General features: G+C 30.4%; 2 protein-coding genes across 2 annotated transcripts; both read right to left on the bottom strand.

Moving 5' to 3' along the window:
- Positions 1-5,880: 5,880 nt before the first annotated feature.
- On the bottom strand, positions 5,881-7,839 carry LOC102590985 (uncharacterized). Its single transcript, XM_006365431.2, has 2 exons — positions 7,379-7,839; positions 5,881-6,499 (listed from the first exon to the last, which is right to left on the bottom strand). Exons 1-2 carry the CDS (start codon positions 7,757-7,759, stop codon positions 6,125-6,127), a joined length of 756 nt encoding a protein of 251 aa, XP_006365493.1. The 5' UTR covers positions 7,760-7,839; the 3' UTR covers positions 5,881-6,124.
- Positions 7,840-12,858: 5,019 nt separating this feature from the next.
- On the bottom strand, positions 12,859-18,266 carry LOC102590635 (mitochondrial import receptor subunit TOM6 homolog). Its single transcript, XM_006365430.2, has 2 exons — positions 17,944-18,266; positions 12,859-13,185 (listed from the first exon to the last, which is right to left on the bottom strand). The coding sequence occupies exon 1, from the start codon at positions 18,140-18,142 to the stop codon at positions 17,978-17,980; it is 165 nt and encodes a 54-aa protein (XP_006365492.1). The 5' UTR covers positions 18,143-18,266; the 3' UTR covers positions 12,859-13,185; positions 17,944-17,977.
- Positions 18,267-18,686: the final 420 nt, after the last annotated feature.

Here is an 18,686-nt window from a genome sequence, read left to right as displayed (position 1 = left end):
TGATTCTTGAAGTGAATCTATCGTAAAAATACTATAAATCATGATAATTGACAATATAAAATATGTTTTGAAAAAAATACAAAAAATTCCATTGATTCTTGAAGTGAATCTATCGTAAAAATACTATAAATCATGATAATTGACAATATAAAATATGTTTTGAAAAAAATACAAAAAATTCCATTGATTCTTGAAGTGAATCTATCGTAAAAATACTATAAATCATGATAATTGACAATATAAAATATGTTTTGAAAAAAATACAAAAAATTCCATTGATTCTTGAAGTGAATCTATCGTAAAAATACTATAAATCATGATAATTGACAACATAAAATATTTCAAAAATGTTGTATGTGGGTAGTCTTATTATGCCTTAAATAGCGTCAAAGAAAGTACAGGTTTGTGATAAAAAAACTTATTCCTTTATCCACGCAAACAATCGCTTCAAAAACTCGGTTATTAGCCCCAAAATATACCATTTATATTATTGGGCCCGTGCATAGCACGGGCAACATTATCTAGTTTTCTTATAAAGGAGTGTGTCAAAGGTCAACAGATTATTAGCTAATATAGAAATTGGAGATCATACTTATTTGACGTAAATATTTGAGTAGTTAAAATATTGTGCAATCGTATATTATTAATTTTCAGAAGAACATTATATATATAGGACATTATTTTGAGTTTAGTGGGTGATGTGTGGGGTAGCTATATGTGCTTTTCTTTTGTTTTCTTTTATCCAACCAGTACAATAATTTTATTATATGATATATGATATGGACCTCTTTTATTTACACTTTCCACTATCGTCGTTGCTTCCTTTTCCACATAATGCATATGCACAATTATTCATTTCTTCTTCAGTTCTTTGTTGTCTTCTTATTTAGGTATATCACATAAACGTATTTTTTAATTTTTTAAACTGATCTTATTTAGTAGGCGTTTGGTTATGTGGTATAAAATCACAATATGAAATCAAGAGATGAAATCAGCGTTTGAATATGCGATTTCATCTCATGATTTGAAATCATGAGATGAAATCCCAAATTTTTCAAAAATTATGATTTGAGATTTTTCAAATACAAAAATTGACCCACAAATTTATATTTTGTAAAACAACCCACATATATATCTATTATCTACTAACCATTTATTTAATATGTAAATAAAATTTATAATTCATATATCATTTCTTTTTAAACCATTTATAACTCATATAATAATTATTCTCACTAACATAGAATTTATTGTTACTTCAAATCAACTTCTACTCTACCATTATATTCACCAAATTCATTATTTTTATCAAATATATTTACCAATCAAATTGACCAACAAATGGCTCAAATTAGCAATTGCTTCTTCTTCTCAATTACATGAACGAAAAAGGTCAATTCAACGTGAGAAGATTGTCAGTACTATGTAGGAGGATTATATTAAAGAGTAGTACACCACAACTTATGTTTAATTTTATTTTTTCATTGAATCAAAGTTTGTCAATAAAAAATTTATTTTTTAAGAATATCATTGTGATAGTGTATTGTGCGATTTTATAAACTTGTGCTTAATTAATTGATAAAATTGTATAAAGAATTGAAACAATTTTAATAGTTTTACAATTTATTGATTTTTAACGTTTATTAGAAAACATACAACATAAAAAGTTTAAATCGCATTTCCAAATAAAACTTCAACTTTATTTCATGATTTCATATCCTAATTTCATAACAGTATAAGTAAACTCTTAAATCTGTATAGAGTTAAACAAATTGACAAAACTCATTTTACATGTCATTTTATATCCTACTCAACATTTATGTGGTTTCCTACATGTTTACACTTTCCACTATCGTCGTTGCTTCCTTTTCCACATAATGCATATGTACAATTCTTCATTTCTTTTATATTGTCTTTTTCTTTAAATCATTATACATCTTGAAGGGGATGTGGTGTGTGTATTTGTTTGGTTCACAATCACTTATTCCATTATTGATGTTTGCTTCTCCTTTTTTACTTATGTTTTTATTCATTTTAAGAGTCTTTCTTAATTTCCATTTATCTTTTCTTCGTCGAGAATCTTTAATGTCTCATTGGTTCTTTTATTTCGTTGAAAAAATTATGTATGTTCATATGGGATGAAGTGTGTGTGATTATGATAACTTTTTTTAAAGAATCCCTAATTATTTGGAATATGCTTTATTAATTTATTAGTGTTAGAATAAAATTGACTTTGATATAGAAATATATATGTACAACTAACAATTCATGAATCTAACTAATTAAAGATTTAGCTTAGTTAATTGATTGAATTATCACCTCATAGTGAGAGTATTGACTTACATATTCAAACTAATTCAAATTTACATCGTATAATGTCGTCAAAAGATTAATATATTCTTTAATTTATTTTTGTCAAAGATCGATGTATCCTTTGATTTAGAGCCCGTTTAGATTGACTTTAAAAAAAAATAGCTTTTAAGTAAAAATAAAATAAAAAAATTAAACAATTAAAAAAATAAAAAGTAGGAAGAGAACTATTTTTAATTTTTAACGTTTTAAATCATTTTAAATTAATTTTAAGTTATTTTTAACTTTACCAAATAATTTCAAAAACTAAAAAATAATCTACTTTTAAGTCAATCCAAACAGACTCTTTATTAAGCTAGCGTTTGGCCATAAATTTCAAAATATTCTTGGCAAATATTATTTGGGTGAAATTTCACCATGTGTTTGGCCATAGTATTTGGGAAACATATTTCACTTTTAAAAAAAAATGATTTATACCCATAAGTTTTAAAAACTATCAAAACTAACCATAAGTTTGTATTACAAGTCAATTGGATCTTCGTTGCAACAAATAACAAGTAGTGTCCGTGACACTGGAGCAATGTGGTAATTCGGAGTGAGTGCAACAAGCATCATTCCATACATTGTGAAGTAGACAAAGCACATGACTTTGTTACCTTGAGCCGATTGTTCATCATTTTTAATCAACAACCATATAATCACTTTCATATATATTCATTGAATATTTCATCACTACTTTGATGTTCACGTAAAAAATTATGTAATACAACGCAAATAACTACTATAGAGGGTGTTTTTGTAAAAGATAAAAGTTTGGTGTAAAATTTCAATTTTAAAAAAATCCCAAATAATGAGATTTGGCCCAAATACAAGAAAAAACTAGTATTTGGGAATTTGAGATATTTGTCAAATAATAACAAATTGTATGAACAAACACTATTTGCCAATTTTTTCTCCAAATATTACTTGAGAAATCTATGGTCAAACTAGTCCTTATTTGCTATAGAATCAAACAAGGAACTTTCCTCGAATAAAGAAACAAAACAAAAAAGGATGTAAATAAGGAGTTTGGAAATTCATATGATGATCACACAGACACTAACTTTTTGACTTGGTTGACTGATAAAACTTTTTCTTTATTGTAATTTCATTCCTTTTTCCTTTTACTTTTTTGACGATAAAGTTTCTACTAGTATAACATAATTTTCATGATAGAACTAATTTATTAATTTAGTCTTAATGTCTCATAAAGGGTGTTGTTGTTGCAAAATGCAATCACAGTCTATTGAAATTCAAGACTTCAATTTTTACTCAGTCAAAGAACTTTATATAATAGAAAAATTAAATTCAAGTCCTTTAAATGTCCACACATAGAAAGAATGTCGATTAATCAGGGTCTAAAGCAAAATCAAAACACCATGTTAAAAAGGAAGAATTCATGAAATGCCCGAATAAGTTTCCATAAACACAAGGCTACAAATAAAGTAGTCTACATAACAAGTTCTAGCTAGCTACTAGTAAAATGAGGGATCGAAAGTATAAAGTCTATTTTGATAGAGTAAGTCAATTTGAGCTTGTACTTTAGACAATTGGCATTGTACATGGTAAATTTCTTCATGTAAAACAGTAATAATTCCAACACAACCATATACAGGATCCTTAATTCTATAATATGCCTCATAATACAATGAGTCTGCTACATCTCCTCGTTGATGCTCTTCTACTTGCTACAATTTTATACAAAAATAAAATAAAATAAATTAATTAAGCAAAGAATTTAATTTCTATAATAAATTATAATATAAGTCAAACTTGTAAGTAGGAAAGATGAATAAATAAGTTAAACAGTATTTCTTTCTATAGTTCTTGATTCTTTTGTTATTTGTCATAAAATGATTGTTGGAATTAATATATAGTTAAATAAATATTCGGAGTAATATAATATTTATACCTGGAGCATTTTTCCAACATTGCTAGCACCATAGATTCTATGAACATAAGAAAATCTTTGAGCATTATTTGGAGGAAAATATGGTAAAAATATACAATTTGAAGGACATTTTCTTCTTAATTGCTTGCAAGCTGCACAACGTGTGGAACTCATTAATTTATTTTATTTTTGTACAAAGATTTTGTGAATCTTTTGTTCGTGAAGATGAAAATTTAAGCAAAGATCTTTAATTGCATTATAATCTAATAGAGATTAAAGAGGAGCGTATTTAAATGAAATGAAATTAAAATTATTAACGGCTATTTCTTTTTTAAAATATGTGTTTTAAGGAAAGTTGCCAGTACTACAAATCAGCCATTTAGTGATTGAGCTAAATTTGGCAGTAATGGAATTTATATTTTTTCTAATTATGATTCTCCACTTCTCCCCTTTTCTTGTAAAGAGTTTATTTTGACAGTGTATCCTAAATATAATATTAAAAGCTTAGTTTTTACTTCTACAATATTTTGCAATAATAATATTAATGACAATTATCTTTTTACTTATATATATTCTCTTCGTTAACTTTAACTTGTAACATATTTTAAGTCAAACGATATAAACTTTGATCAACACTTTAAAATATATTTTCTTAATCATATTAGTATGAAAACAATTGCAACTTATAATATTTTCAACATCTAAAGTTAATCTATTGAATTAACCTAATTCTATTTAGCTTCAAAAATTAATCAATTCCCTTAAAGGGTAACATGACAAATGTAAATAAACGGAAGGAGTAACATTTTCAGGATATAAATTATTTATTTTTATGGGAGTATATATAAATGGAGAAAGGAAATTTCTTCAGCTACGTTTGGTCATTTTCAATCATTCAAATTGGATCTAACACACACACACACACACAGTATTGGGCTCCAATTTCGAGAAGAGTTGGACCATATTTCTTGTTTATTGATGCTGCTTTTGGTCAAGATTCCACTGTTAAGTTAGGTTTCAAATTCAATTAAGCTGTTTAATGTAGTGAATATATGTATTAATTAATTATGGTTAGGTGATAGAATTATTTTTGATGACAAGGGAAACCCGCAGTCGCTATTCTTTGGATGCACACAGGGTAAAACCTCCGCTCCTATGCAATAGCTCACAAACCACATAGGAGAGGTAACCCGCACTAGGCAAGCTTGGTGCGACGAGCTCTACCCAGAAGGCAAACCCCTTCCTTTCACTGGAAAGGGATTTCGAACTTGAAACCTCCAACATGAAAGTCCCAAGTCCAAACCACTGGGCCACCCTGAAGGGTGGCTAGGTGATAGAATTATATGTATAAACACATACCTTATATTCATTTGTGTGGTATATATAAACATTCGGTCTGAGAAGTTTTAACAACCATATCCATATAAAGTTGATTAAATTTTTTTAATATTAATCGTTGAAACTTATGTAAGAAATTTTTTCATATAGTGGTGATGAGGATTCAAAATAAACTTTATGTCATAGGCTTTATTAATAATTACATTATTTAAGTATTTTTTTGAATTCCCTTATTTGAAATTCTATTTCCGCAACTAATAGTCATTGCGGTTCAAAAAGGAATGGAAATAAGTAGTAGTATATGCATAGAAAAGTAGCACATTTTCTAGAAATAGAAATAACGTTAAAACATATGCATGTATAATAATTAATACATTAAATTTCTACATTAATGGTTCAACATCCCCAATTCTAACAATCCACCATTTTTTTTTCCACATGATAACTATTATTAGTCCAACTTAATTAGGTCCATAATCAAGTCGATCTCCAATCTTGACCATATATTAAAACCTCAATTTAGTTTGGTTTAATTAATTTACATTATTATTTTGACATTAATGAACCAACCACCCCAGCAATAAGAGTTGTAGGGTCTCCAAGAACTGCAGATATAATAAACTGCAAAGCTAAACCAGCCATTTCACAACATTTTTGGGCTTTGCCTTTACTTTTTTTATGATGAGTTTGAAGTGTACCTTTTAAACTTGGGATCCTATTTTCCAATTTTCTATAATTAGTATTATTATAAGTATTATTGTTATAATTATGATCTCCATGACCAAAATAGAGCTCATGCCAACTATCCACAAGCATCTCTTTGACACATGCCACGTGTAAATTGTATTTCTTGCATGTAGATCTGTAACTCCAGCTTCTGTTTCTCCCTTTCCTTCCACACCTATGGCATGTTGCACTTACCTGTTAAAGTCGAATTCAAAATTTAAATTAGTGAATTTAGAATGAGTATATTATAATCCGAATCGAAAATGATGAGTTTGGTAAGTTTATTAGAAAGACCATGTGGATGATAAAGAATGGTAGGGCAAGTCTTTGAAAATTGAAATCGTCCTTCATAGAAAATGTTTTACTCAAAAAATAAAAAAATTCTATATGAATTCAAATTAATTAAGCATATGAGACAGATGAAATTGAACATAGTTCTGAAAGAAAAAAAATAGCCCAATTATTTCTCGAGAAGCAGAGAAAATGAGTTTTCTTTTTTAATTATAAAAGTTATTAAATTAATAATTTATGTCACTTTAAACTTACTAAATTTTGAACTGATTACTTAGAAAATAAATCTGGACAGTAAATCTATTACTCCATTATAATTATATATCTCTAACAGAAAAACTAAAGCAGGGCTAAAATGCAAAATTGAATTTTTATTAGGAAACAGAGAATCCTATTTCTCCCCCAAATATAAACACAAAACAAATTAAAGTGTCATCTTGTCATTTTTTATACGAGTATATGTGCACAAAATAACGTGGATTGATCACTTTTGCTATGTCCTTGAAAAAAAGTCATTATCCTTAAATTTCAATTTCTATACAATTGAACCTCGGAGCTTCTTACTTCCCAAACAGATCCTCCTACATCTATATATATATATAAACGCTGATTTATCAAGAATACGCAAAAAAGGCACTTCAATTTGTTGATAGTAATTGAAACTTGAGGACAATGATTATTTATTTTCAATTACTTGACAGAAAAGTGGCTATTTTCTAAATTAACAAATATATCATAAAAAAGATTATGTTAATATGTCCATCACCAACAATATTTACGTACCTTTCTAAATAAGTAAAGCTTAACATCTCCATCATCAAGCACCATAGGAAGCTTAGCACAACATGGATGAAGATCAAATCCACAAGACCTACAATGGTACATAAATCCAGTTATGTCCTTCTCACAAGCGTTGCAGTAGCGCGGTACGTTACCCGGGGGACGAGAGAGGAATTGGAAAGAACATTTTGTGTAAAATGGATGTGTAATTGAAGGTGAAGGAATTGCACAATGCATATGTAAATCATAGTCACAAATTGTGCATTTGTAACGTGACCCTATGCCTACTTCTTTACAACCATCACATTTGAATGGAAATTCTGAGTATTCATATCTTAGCTTGTGTTGAGGGTGGCTAAAATGAGCTATCTCATTGTACTTCATGTTAGAAAGTTTTTGGGTGGCTAGCTAGCAAAAGAAAAGAATTCTAAGTGGTCATTATATAAAGATGATTCTTGGACTCTACTATTAAATTTTGACCAGATTAAGTTTAAGTTATATATATCGTTATTATCTGTATAAGGTATTTTAATTATATCAGGTCATTTTTACTTGTATATGGTAATCTAATTTATTTTTAAGATTACAAATATAGTGCTCTAAGAAAGCTTATTTGCAGATATCTTTTGAATGACCTAATGTTTTATGCGGACAATGTATGATGTTACTTGAACCCTTTAACTTTTTGTATTGGAGCTAAGAGTGGCTTGTACTTGAAGCAAATAGAAAGATGGAATTATGCTTATTGGTGGATAATGACAGTTGCAAAATTATGAGTCTAGTAGAAGAATCTTTTTAAACATCAACAAGAAGTGAAGAAGAGAGACATAAGGCATATATTAGTTCCATACCCCACTCAAAGAAAAGATAAAAAAAAAAAAAAGGATTTTTTGCTTTAAATGATTAGTCAGCTAATATTCTGATATTGCTAAAAATCAAGACATATGTGTGTTAGTGTATATTGTAATCAACTTATCCCTTAAAACAACCAAAATTAAGGAAAATAAAATACCTTAGTTACAAGCAAGGTTTTTGATATTGGGGCCACTAGAAAGTTCAAAAAATCTTATAAATGTCAATTTATTATCAAGAGAATGTGATTAACGTGTCTTGGATCCTCTAAGACAAATGAGGAATACAATTTAGTACAATTTTCTTAATTATATCTTGAATTTCGAAAAAAATCAATTGGATAATTTTTCGTATCAAAATTTTAAATTAGCACTTACAAAATTAACCTTATTAATAATGCATTGAAATTATAAATTGGACTGCATCTACTTTACGTAGTTAATTAATATACTAAGGATAATTTGGGAAAAATAATAAAATTATCTTGATTTGTTAAAATAGACAAGGGAAATGAAATATCTATTTTTGATATAGAGGTCAAGTAAAATGAAAGGAAGGGAGTAGTTTATATGGCCATGCTTTCACTTTGTCTAGTTGACTTTCATGATCATTTTAGTTGGAAATACAATTTTCAATATATATATATATATATATATTCTTTTGAACTTGTAATGAGATAAGATCGACAATTTCAATATCTGTTGTCTTATGAGATTAAAGAACCTTTATAATTGAATATAAAATTAAAAGACAAAAAATACTTCTATATCTTATGAGGACTATAGATTTACTCAAACAATTACAAGATAATTAATTTCTTAGGAGAATCATGAGATGTAATGAAAATTTAAGGAATATCTAGTCTAGAAGAATAAGAATTTGGCACCTTTGAAAGTGGATATGGCTAAGAAACCTTATGCTAAATTCTTGAATTTAGAAACATTGGGAATAAATTCATATAGTTGAAATAATATAACCGCTGGTGAAATTAAAAATCTTTACAATATGTTCAATTTTCCATAGTATACAATAAAGTCTGACGTGAAATAATTCATAAGTAGTTTAATTAGCTAAAACAAAAAAATAGACGTGGATCCAATTATACACTTGTGAATTCGATAGAACTCAAAATTTCAAAATTGAACCCTAATACTTATACGGAAAAATATTGTAGAACGAGTTGGATATGTTCAAATTCTGAATCTGTCATTAATAATCCGAAAGTTTATCTTCCAAATATTTCACCTCACACATAGATTTTTTTTTCTTCAACTAGAAAATGATATGACACAGCACAAATATATGGGATATAATAGAGGAGGAATAACATCTGGTTCTATTTAATTGATGACACGAAGGAACAAATTCCTAGCTTGGTATTATTCTTCTTAATCCAACTATTAATATATATTTTTATTAATAATGTTATCCTTTTTTCCAATTGACTAAGTAAATATATAGAATTGGAACAGTAAAAAGAGAAAATGATTCTTGGTATTGCTTACCTTTGAAAATGCGTTCAAAGTTGTTAAGCTTACACGGAATATTAACTTCAACACTTTGTTTTTCTTCTTCAAGATGCTAAATTATAGTACCATAAAGCATTATCATTTCTTTAAGCAACTTTAATTTTCTTCCAACTTAATTTTGATATGTCATCTTTTTGTATTCCCTTTCAAAAGAAAAAAAAAACAAACTAAATAAATAAATCAAAAAGATGATGAATGAATCCATTCGTTGTTCATCCTTAATCAAAGATTTCGCGTTTGAATTTTAGTAAAGGCAAAATTCCTAGTATAGACCGCTTTTTTCTTTAGTAACCCTGCCTGGTGTTAAAGGCAAAGTTAGAATTTTAAGTTTATGAATTATAAATTCTAGAAAATCAGTTGACTAGGTCTAGGCCAAAGTTATTAGATTTAACTAAACTGTAATAAGTTTATAGCACCGCACCGTGCAGCGTTAAATCTGAATTAGTCGTAAATTTTGAATATTGGATGGCTATACCAAAGAAAAAAGAAAAATATGATATACAGAATCATGTCCTAATTATGGTCAAGACTACTAGATTAAGGCATCGGTTTACTTGTGTCTGTCTCATAATGTTAAGATAGTTATTTCTCTTTGTTCAATTTTGTTTTCTTTTGCTCACTTTTTTTTTTTAACCTTTGTTTCTCTTTGCTCTTTTTAGTACAAAGAGACCTATGGAATATTTGAGTGTAAGTGATATTGAGTATTGTACTTGCCAGAATATAAAAGCCAAATTGCATCTAATTTCATTCTTCTTTTTTCTTGATGAAGCACCTGAGAGTGCTGTTTCTTTATTTATTTTTTTGGATCTTTTACGCAAATAATAGGTCGGATTCATAATTTACTTTTTCTAATATATATATATTAACAGAAAATTATACTGTAATTATACACATAGATTATATATACATATATTGTTGCGAGCTATTTTTGTTTTAAGTAGTTGGATGAACCGCTATTTAGGTTAGTTCTTGCAAGTTTTCATGGAAGGTTGAAAAGTTATCCAATACATTGGGCCTGCCCTTCTTTGTAGGAAGCCTTGCAAATAGCCCAAATTTTGGTAAAACATCTTTTAAAGAAAGTGAGAGAGAGCCTAATTCATTGAAGCAGCCCAATAATAGTCTATGAAAAATGTATGTCAAATGTACCAATATTCTTTTTCATCTTGTGGTCGTAGATAATGTCATTCGAAATTTAAAGAGAAAAAATGAATACATTCTTCTTCAAATGGACTAAAAATGGAAATTGGACAGTTTTGTAATTTAACAACATATCTCTATCTGTGACTCATCACACTTGAGTTGGAAGTTAACGAGGGGTTTACCTCCATCCATTGAGTCAAGTAATTCGCTATTGGAAATTTCCCCCCACGAATCTCATTTCATGCTATTCTTTCCCCTTCTCCTTACCGGATCCTAGTTTCAGTCAATCAAGATTTGGCAGGAAAACAAATAGTTCCTCCAATAATTACATACAACTACTAAAACCATAGTTGAAAATTGATGATCATCTTGTGAGAGAAGAAAGAAACCAAAGATTGGAAAGAGATGAAGCCATGGATAGGAACCATGACAAGTTCTGTTTCATCAGCCCTCTGCAAAACATGTTTTGTTTTATTTTTTAGAGAAAGAAAGAAGATATACCCAATCTCCAAAAACAATGAAGAGAAGAATTCCGGGGGTGACGAATGGGGCAACGAATCAAAACAGAGTATATGTCAATCAGTGCCAGTGTAATGCTCCACGGGATGACCAAACCCATGATTGTTACTAAGAAACTGTGCAACAAAATGTATCAACAAGTAAGGGGTATTGATTTCTCAACTAATAGTTATTATTCCAAATTGAAATCACTTTCTGAAATAATAACACTAGTATTAATTGAGTGAAAAAACTAACCCGCACAACTAGGATTTGATCTAAAAGATATGTTAATTACTGGATTCTTGTCATTTAAACCTCTGCTTAGTTCCCTGGCCAGGCACGCACGGAGGTCATATTGCAGAAATGAATCCATATAGGTTCAGACCTTTTTTTGTGTATGCATATATATAATTCGAGTTGAATAAGCAACGGGCTCAGTTGAACTTCCTAAATATTTGGAGATTATTATGTTTAAAAAGAAAAACAAAACAAAGAGTGTTAGGGGCGTACTAAGAAATTACCTGAAGGCAGTATAGTTGTGGAACTCAACTCCTAAAGACATGAAGCAGCAGAGAAGATGGTCTGCCCAAATCTCAAAGCAAAACTAGCACTTGTCCCAACAGCTCCTGGTACTTCATCATCCATGACCATGTGCTATTATTAGAAAAAACAATATGATATACAACCCTCTTACCTGATCACAACAAAGACAATAGCAACTACTTTTTCTTTTTCCCAACTTCATCGTGTGATACCAAATCTTTGTATTCATGACACGGCAGATAACACTATCTTATTTCAACCAACGTGTTTTAAGTAGACAACTTGTTCATTATATTCAAAATGCTTTTCAAGGTAGGATTTGCATATTATTACCTCTCCTTTTACTTTTTTAGCTTTGAGGAGACGGCTATGAATTATTTGGAGTTTGTTTAAGTTTTGAGTATCCAACATGAACTGGACTGGACACAAAATGGGTGGACAAACTAAAGTGCGAATCAAAATTATTGTCCCTTTCACGAAGTAGGTGGCAAAGCAAATGACCAAAGACCAAATAAAAAGACACTTGCCTACACCGACAAAGAGTAGGATCTGCATACATTCTACCCTACCCAAACATAGAGTCTCCAATTTGACCACAGTAGTTCATAGTTACCTTGTGAGTAATATTTGTTTCAAACATCCTGCCGATTCAAAGTATTAATCCCATGCCCAGATGAAATTACGTATTTAAAGATCTGCATCAACCTTTCAAACATGACAAATTGAAAATTCCACAAAGAACACGTGTATGTGCGGCAATTTCTGGTTCATCTTCTGACAATTACTGTTACCTGAAAATTCTATACATATTACCAGCCATTTAATGATCTTTGCTGCAGATTTCTGGATGGATTAATAGAGATGTTTGCACCAGGCACTTGGTCCGCCTTTCACAAATCCAACAATGTACACAGAAGGAAGATGAAATTGGCAATTCTTTTTTATCACATTTACTTCTTCTACACAAGAAGAAACTTGTGTGTCCTGGGTTTCTCCCATGAAATAGAGAATAGCACATTCAAGCATTTTAGCGAGGTTGCATTTGAACAATTAAGCAACACGCCTACATAAACAAAACAAGTTGATAAAATGTATCACTTGAACTGTAAGTTTGATCTCAAACAACTAGGATCATCACCAAATTACATGTCAACAAATTTCAAAATAGAGGCATATATGGGTAATGAAAGGACAAGAAATAAATGTTTGCTCCGTTCCTTCTCATCTTCCATTCCTCGAGAGAAGCTGCACAAGGAAAACACAAAAGCATAAATCAACAAGTTTATACGATAACACTAGCTTTATGCACATAAGTGCCAAGTAATACAATATGTAGTTTGATAAATTGATTAAGAACCCACAGAGAGTGAAGGGCTCCAGAGAATATTGCACAACATAATTGTTAGGAAAAAAAAAAAAAGACCAAAAATTTTGAGGCATATTCTTTTGAGGGATACAAACAAGTTCCTTCAGGAATCCTCACAGCCAAAATGTTACTGCAAAATCTTCAATCACTTTCACAGTAATGTAATTTATAGAAGAAGACCATTCTGAAAAGGTTTCTTTTATCTAAATGATGTTTCAGCTATAACTTAAATATAAATTCAAAATTTAAGTTTCAAATAAATTAAACCTGTAACAGAAAAATAAAGTCTTTTACTTGAAGGTCCGGCACGGCCCGTGCCCAAGTCATTAGATATATAATATTTATTTACAAATACAAGGGACATTTGGTGGACTCACACATTCAAGTAAACATAAAGGGCCAAAGTACTTGAACCTTCTCACTCCTCCTTTTGCCATCGATGTGGGAAAGTTTCTATATGTACAAACTATTCCAACAATCCCCGACTAGTTTGTAATGTTTCCCATCATATGGGTATCTTAAATAGATTTGATTTTTCTATTAGTGTAAATACTTTAAAGTTCGATGACGTTGATGATTAACCACAATTCATTATGTCAAATTGAAAGTATCACACATATGACGTTATAATAGCGACTAAACAAACCATAACTTACTTTAGCACTAAGACGGCCATGTGCTACTAATTCTGACTTCATGAATATTTACAAGACCAACTCTCTAGATCTTGTTTAAGGCGACACACCACTTCAATACTTTTTTTATACCATGGTGTTCGAGTTAACTCGTGTGCACCTCTACTAATTCCACAGGGTATCTGCTACCTCCCACTAGTAACATACATCACACTTGAATACTCAGATAGGTGAAACTAGACATTGTCCATGTTACTTTACACTTGCTAATTTCATTAAGAATTAAATCAACCTATCCTCGTAACAGTATGTATTATAGAGTTTGTCATTGTACCCTTGTTATGATAGGCATTTAACAACTCTTTTAACTCCTAACATAGAAATATGCGATACCCGGGAATTAGGATCTCTAAGGAAGATCAAATCAATGTTTTAACAATGCAAAGTAACTTGTTAGTACCCATTGAACTTGTATTGTTATAGTGTATACGTACTCAAAGTTGAGTTCCCATTACTTGTGCTTTTAGTTTAAAGATTTAGTCTCATACCTTCACGATGTATTTGTATTCTAGTTATTACTTTTGTAAGTGGATATGCCATATACACTAAGGGGTCGTTTGGTTACTGTATAAGAGACATTTTATTCATGTATAAAAAGTTGCATTAGCTTTACTGTGTTTGGTAGAAGTTTTGTATTAGGTATAAAAGTCAGCATAACTTATACCACGTTTGGTTGGTAAGAATTTAAATGCTGTATAAAAGTTATTCATGTATTAATTTATACGGTGTTTGGTTGCATTTTTGTAGTCCTACATAATTAATACCAACATAACTTATGAGGGAATCTATGTATAAAGTTATGCAGGGTAGAAGGTGGAATAAGTTATGTGGGTATTAGTTATACATGTATTAAAATGATAGATTACATATTTACCCTATTAATTTATTTTTTATTTTTTAATTGGAAACTTTACTGTTTCCTATATACATTTGTTGTTTTTATTTCTTTTTATATATAGATCATTTTCATTTATTTTATTTTATTTTATTGGAAACTTTACTGTTTTCCTATCTACGTTTGTTATTTTTATTTCTTTTTATATATAGACTATTTTCATTTTTTTTATATATTTACCGTTTTTATTTATTTATGCAAATATAAATATTTTTTTAATATTAGAGATTTGATTGTATATTTTTTGACGGTACATATGCTAATCAAATATTAGCATTATGCTGGAGTTGTTCTATCAGTTTAGGATTTTTTTGTTTCCAAATTAGATTATTTCTAGTTGTTTTTGTTTTGTCTATTTTGTTGACCGACTTGGTCACTCTTGGACCTTGTTTGGACACATTTTTATTTGATGAATAAATGGACATTGTCCAATGTTGATTAAAAAAATAAAAATATTAGCATTGTATTTTATTCAATATATTCCACATTTTATTAACATGTATTATTATTTTGTAAATAATATATATTAATAATTTACTACAAGTTTAATATAATAGTTAATAATTCATGTATTGTAATCTCTACATAACTAAATAATACCTACATAACTAATATCCACATAGCTAATACCCGCATAATTAAACCCTGCATAACTACCTGCATAACTAAATTCTGCATAACTAAACCCTGCATAATTAATACCTGCATAACTAAACCCTGCATAACTAATACCTGCATAACTAAACCCTGTATAACTAATACCTGCATAACTCTAACCAGTAACCAAACGGCCCCTAAATCTCACATACAATATAAATTAATTCCATTACTTATTAATTCTCTTATATAACCATGTCTTAAGTTTATGTGTCTTGATTTCCCATTATAAATCTTATTGTGAGCTACACACATCGTAGTCTCACTTTGGCAAAATTTGGAAATGGTTGGCATAGGTTGTGGCCACAACTTATGTCTAATAGGTAATAACATGTTCCTCAACCATTTCACTTCTTTTGCCGCAACTACTAATGAAATAAATTCATATTTCATTGTAGAATGGAAAATACAAGTTTGTTTCTCGGATGCCTCAACTAATGGCACCACTCCCTATAGTGGATTTGTTTTATCTAAACACTATTAATCCAACTTGCTCATACATAGCCTTCCAACACAGTTGGAAAACCATGGCATACATCTTTTTTTTTATGGTAAGTCTGACCCACAACCACTACCCTTTGGGTGCGCACAGGGTAAAACCCCCGCTCCTATGCAATATCGATATGGTGGCTTTGGATAGCCTTGGGAAATTGTAGCATGCCCATGGATCCCCAATCCAATACGTTGGGAAATCAAGACTGTTGAAGCGAATGCTATTAGGAAAGCTCTTAAATGTGCTATCAGTAAAGATTGGAAGAGAGTGATGTGCCTCTAAATGAGTTGTTGATATGCTTCTGAAACGAGTGGTTACTTCATGGTAGATAGATGTGATGTGTGAAGACATTTGAAAGCATTCATGCATGTTGAATCATGTCGAATTTCTTAATATCCCTAAATGTTTGAACACAATAGCTGATAGTTTAGCTAGATTCTCTATCGCTTTGTTGAAGGAAATCTCTTGTGAGAATGTTTTCCCAAGTTGGATCATACAGAAAGCAATGAATATGTTTGAACTATGTAGTTCATTGATGCAACAAAAGCTTTCAAGCATGTTAAATCATGTCGAATTTCTTTATATCCCTATATGTTTGAACACAATAGCTGATAGTTTGGCTAGATTCTATCTCTTTGTTGAAGGAAATCTCTTGTAAGAATGTTTTCCCAAGTTGGATCATAAAGGAAGTTATGAACATGTTTGAACTATGTAGTTCATTGATGCAAAAAAAAAAAAATCTATCCTAAAATGGAATTTATTTCAACAGTCCCGTTTCCTGAAACATCTACATTGACATGGTTGCCCATCAAAACTTTCTCGGGATCCTTGACCTTTGCATAGGTTAAGAACTAATTTTCACAACAGATGTGAATGGTTGCACCAGAATCTAGCCACCAATATTGACTAGCAAACATTAAATTCTTCATCATTTCAAGAACACAATGCAAATTTAGCAACGTCAACTTCTGTGACAAGGTGATATTTATTTCAACATTCCCTCTCTTTTCCTCTCATTTCCGAAACATCTACATTGGTATAGTTGCCCATCAAAACCTTCAGGCTCCTTCACTTCTGCACAGCATGTTGCACTAAAATCCAGCCACCAGTACTAACTAGCACAGACATTAAATTCTTCTTCATTTAAGGAACATGGTACACATTAAGCACTGTCAACTTCTGTCTCGAGGTGAAATTTATTTCAACAATCCCCTTTCTTTTCCTTTCCTGAAATATCAGAATTCACACGGTGTCCCTTATTTGGTTAATTAAAGGTTTGGACAGACATTTGGAGATGGATTATGTCCCTTAGTTAAATCTGATTGTCAAAGTTATCAAACAAAATCAAGTCGAAAAGTCAAGTAAACTTGTTTGTTATTTTGTATCTTGAAATTGAAGTATATTTGCTGAAGAGATCCCTTTTCCACTTTTGAGTTTTCAGAAAAGCCATTTTTGAAGGATTACGATTTTTGCCTTCTTTGATCTTTTCTTGACTCTAATTTGGATGGCAACTGAAATTCACTGTTGCCAAACTGGAAAGCTTGAAGACCGATTTACCAGACAAACAACTCTACTTAAGAGTCCAAAAGTCAAACACGATCTAGCTCGTATAGCTCAACTCAGCCCCATAACATGATCACTAATATAAATGAGCTGAGCCAAATACAAATGCTTACGGTATTAATCTATTAATCAATTACACCTCTATTCCAAAGGATTCCTCAAAATTTCACCATTATTATACTACAGTAACCCTTTTCCTATATCTAATCGAGAACTATATATACAGACACTTAAATAATAATTACAATAATACAATGCACTTGATCATGTATCAGGAGACAAATGCATAAGTAAGCACTCAACTATGAAGTTGAAAATTGGATAATAGGTTTACCTGGGAAGAAAGAAGAGCGAAGCGAAGCTTTAATCTAGAATTCCAGCTTGAGTTCTTCTTTCTGATCGGAGAAATAGTGGAGGATGTATGGGGCGACTCGAATCACGGCGACCCAAGTACCGAACAGGACGACGTGGGTCTTCAACTGCTTCAAAGCAGCTGCCTTGTCAGGTTTACGCATGAACATTCCTGGAAACATTTTTGCTTCTTCGCTAAATCCAAACTCTTGAGATTTGAGATTGAACAATCTAAAACCCTAGCTTCCAACTGAATCGGAGTATCGGTGAGGGTTTTAGGCTTTTTGTGCCGAAAATCGGACTTGGGTCGTGTTTAATGGTAATCGTTCCTGGGCCTCAGGCCCATCAGCCTTTAGGGGAGACTTGGGTTTTTATTGTTAGGTGAGCTTTATTTATTTTTTAAAATTATTTTTAGAAAATAGAATGAGCAACTTTCACATATAGTAAACACAAAATTCATATTTGTATGTTATAGCAAAGTTTGCATAATTGCGCTTCATAGTAAACATAAATATGTATATTTTGCTATACATATACAAAAGAAAGCAGTTGTATAATCTGATTTGGTATACATATACAAAAAGATCAATTGTATAAAGTGAGAGAGGCAAGTGAGCGAGCGAGATCTGGGAGAGGGGAACGAAAATATATGTATATATACAATTTTCTCTCGCTTTATACAAACACAAACGCATTTTATACAATTTGCGTTTTTTGTATAAAGTG

The sequence above is a fragment of the Solanum tuberosum genome, unplaced genomic scaffold (genome assembly GCF_000226075.1).
Source record: "Solanum tuberosum cultivar DM 1-3 516 R44 unplaced genomic scaffold, SolTub_3.0 scf00555, whole genome shotgun sequence".
NCBI lineage: Eukaryota > Viridiplantae > Streptophyta > Magnoliopsida > Solanales > Solanaceae > Solanum > Solanum tuberosum.
The sequence above is the reverse complement of the archived record's forward strand: the minus strand, read 5'-3'. Positions and strand labels throughout refer to the sequence as shown.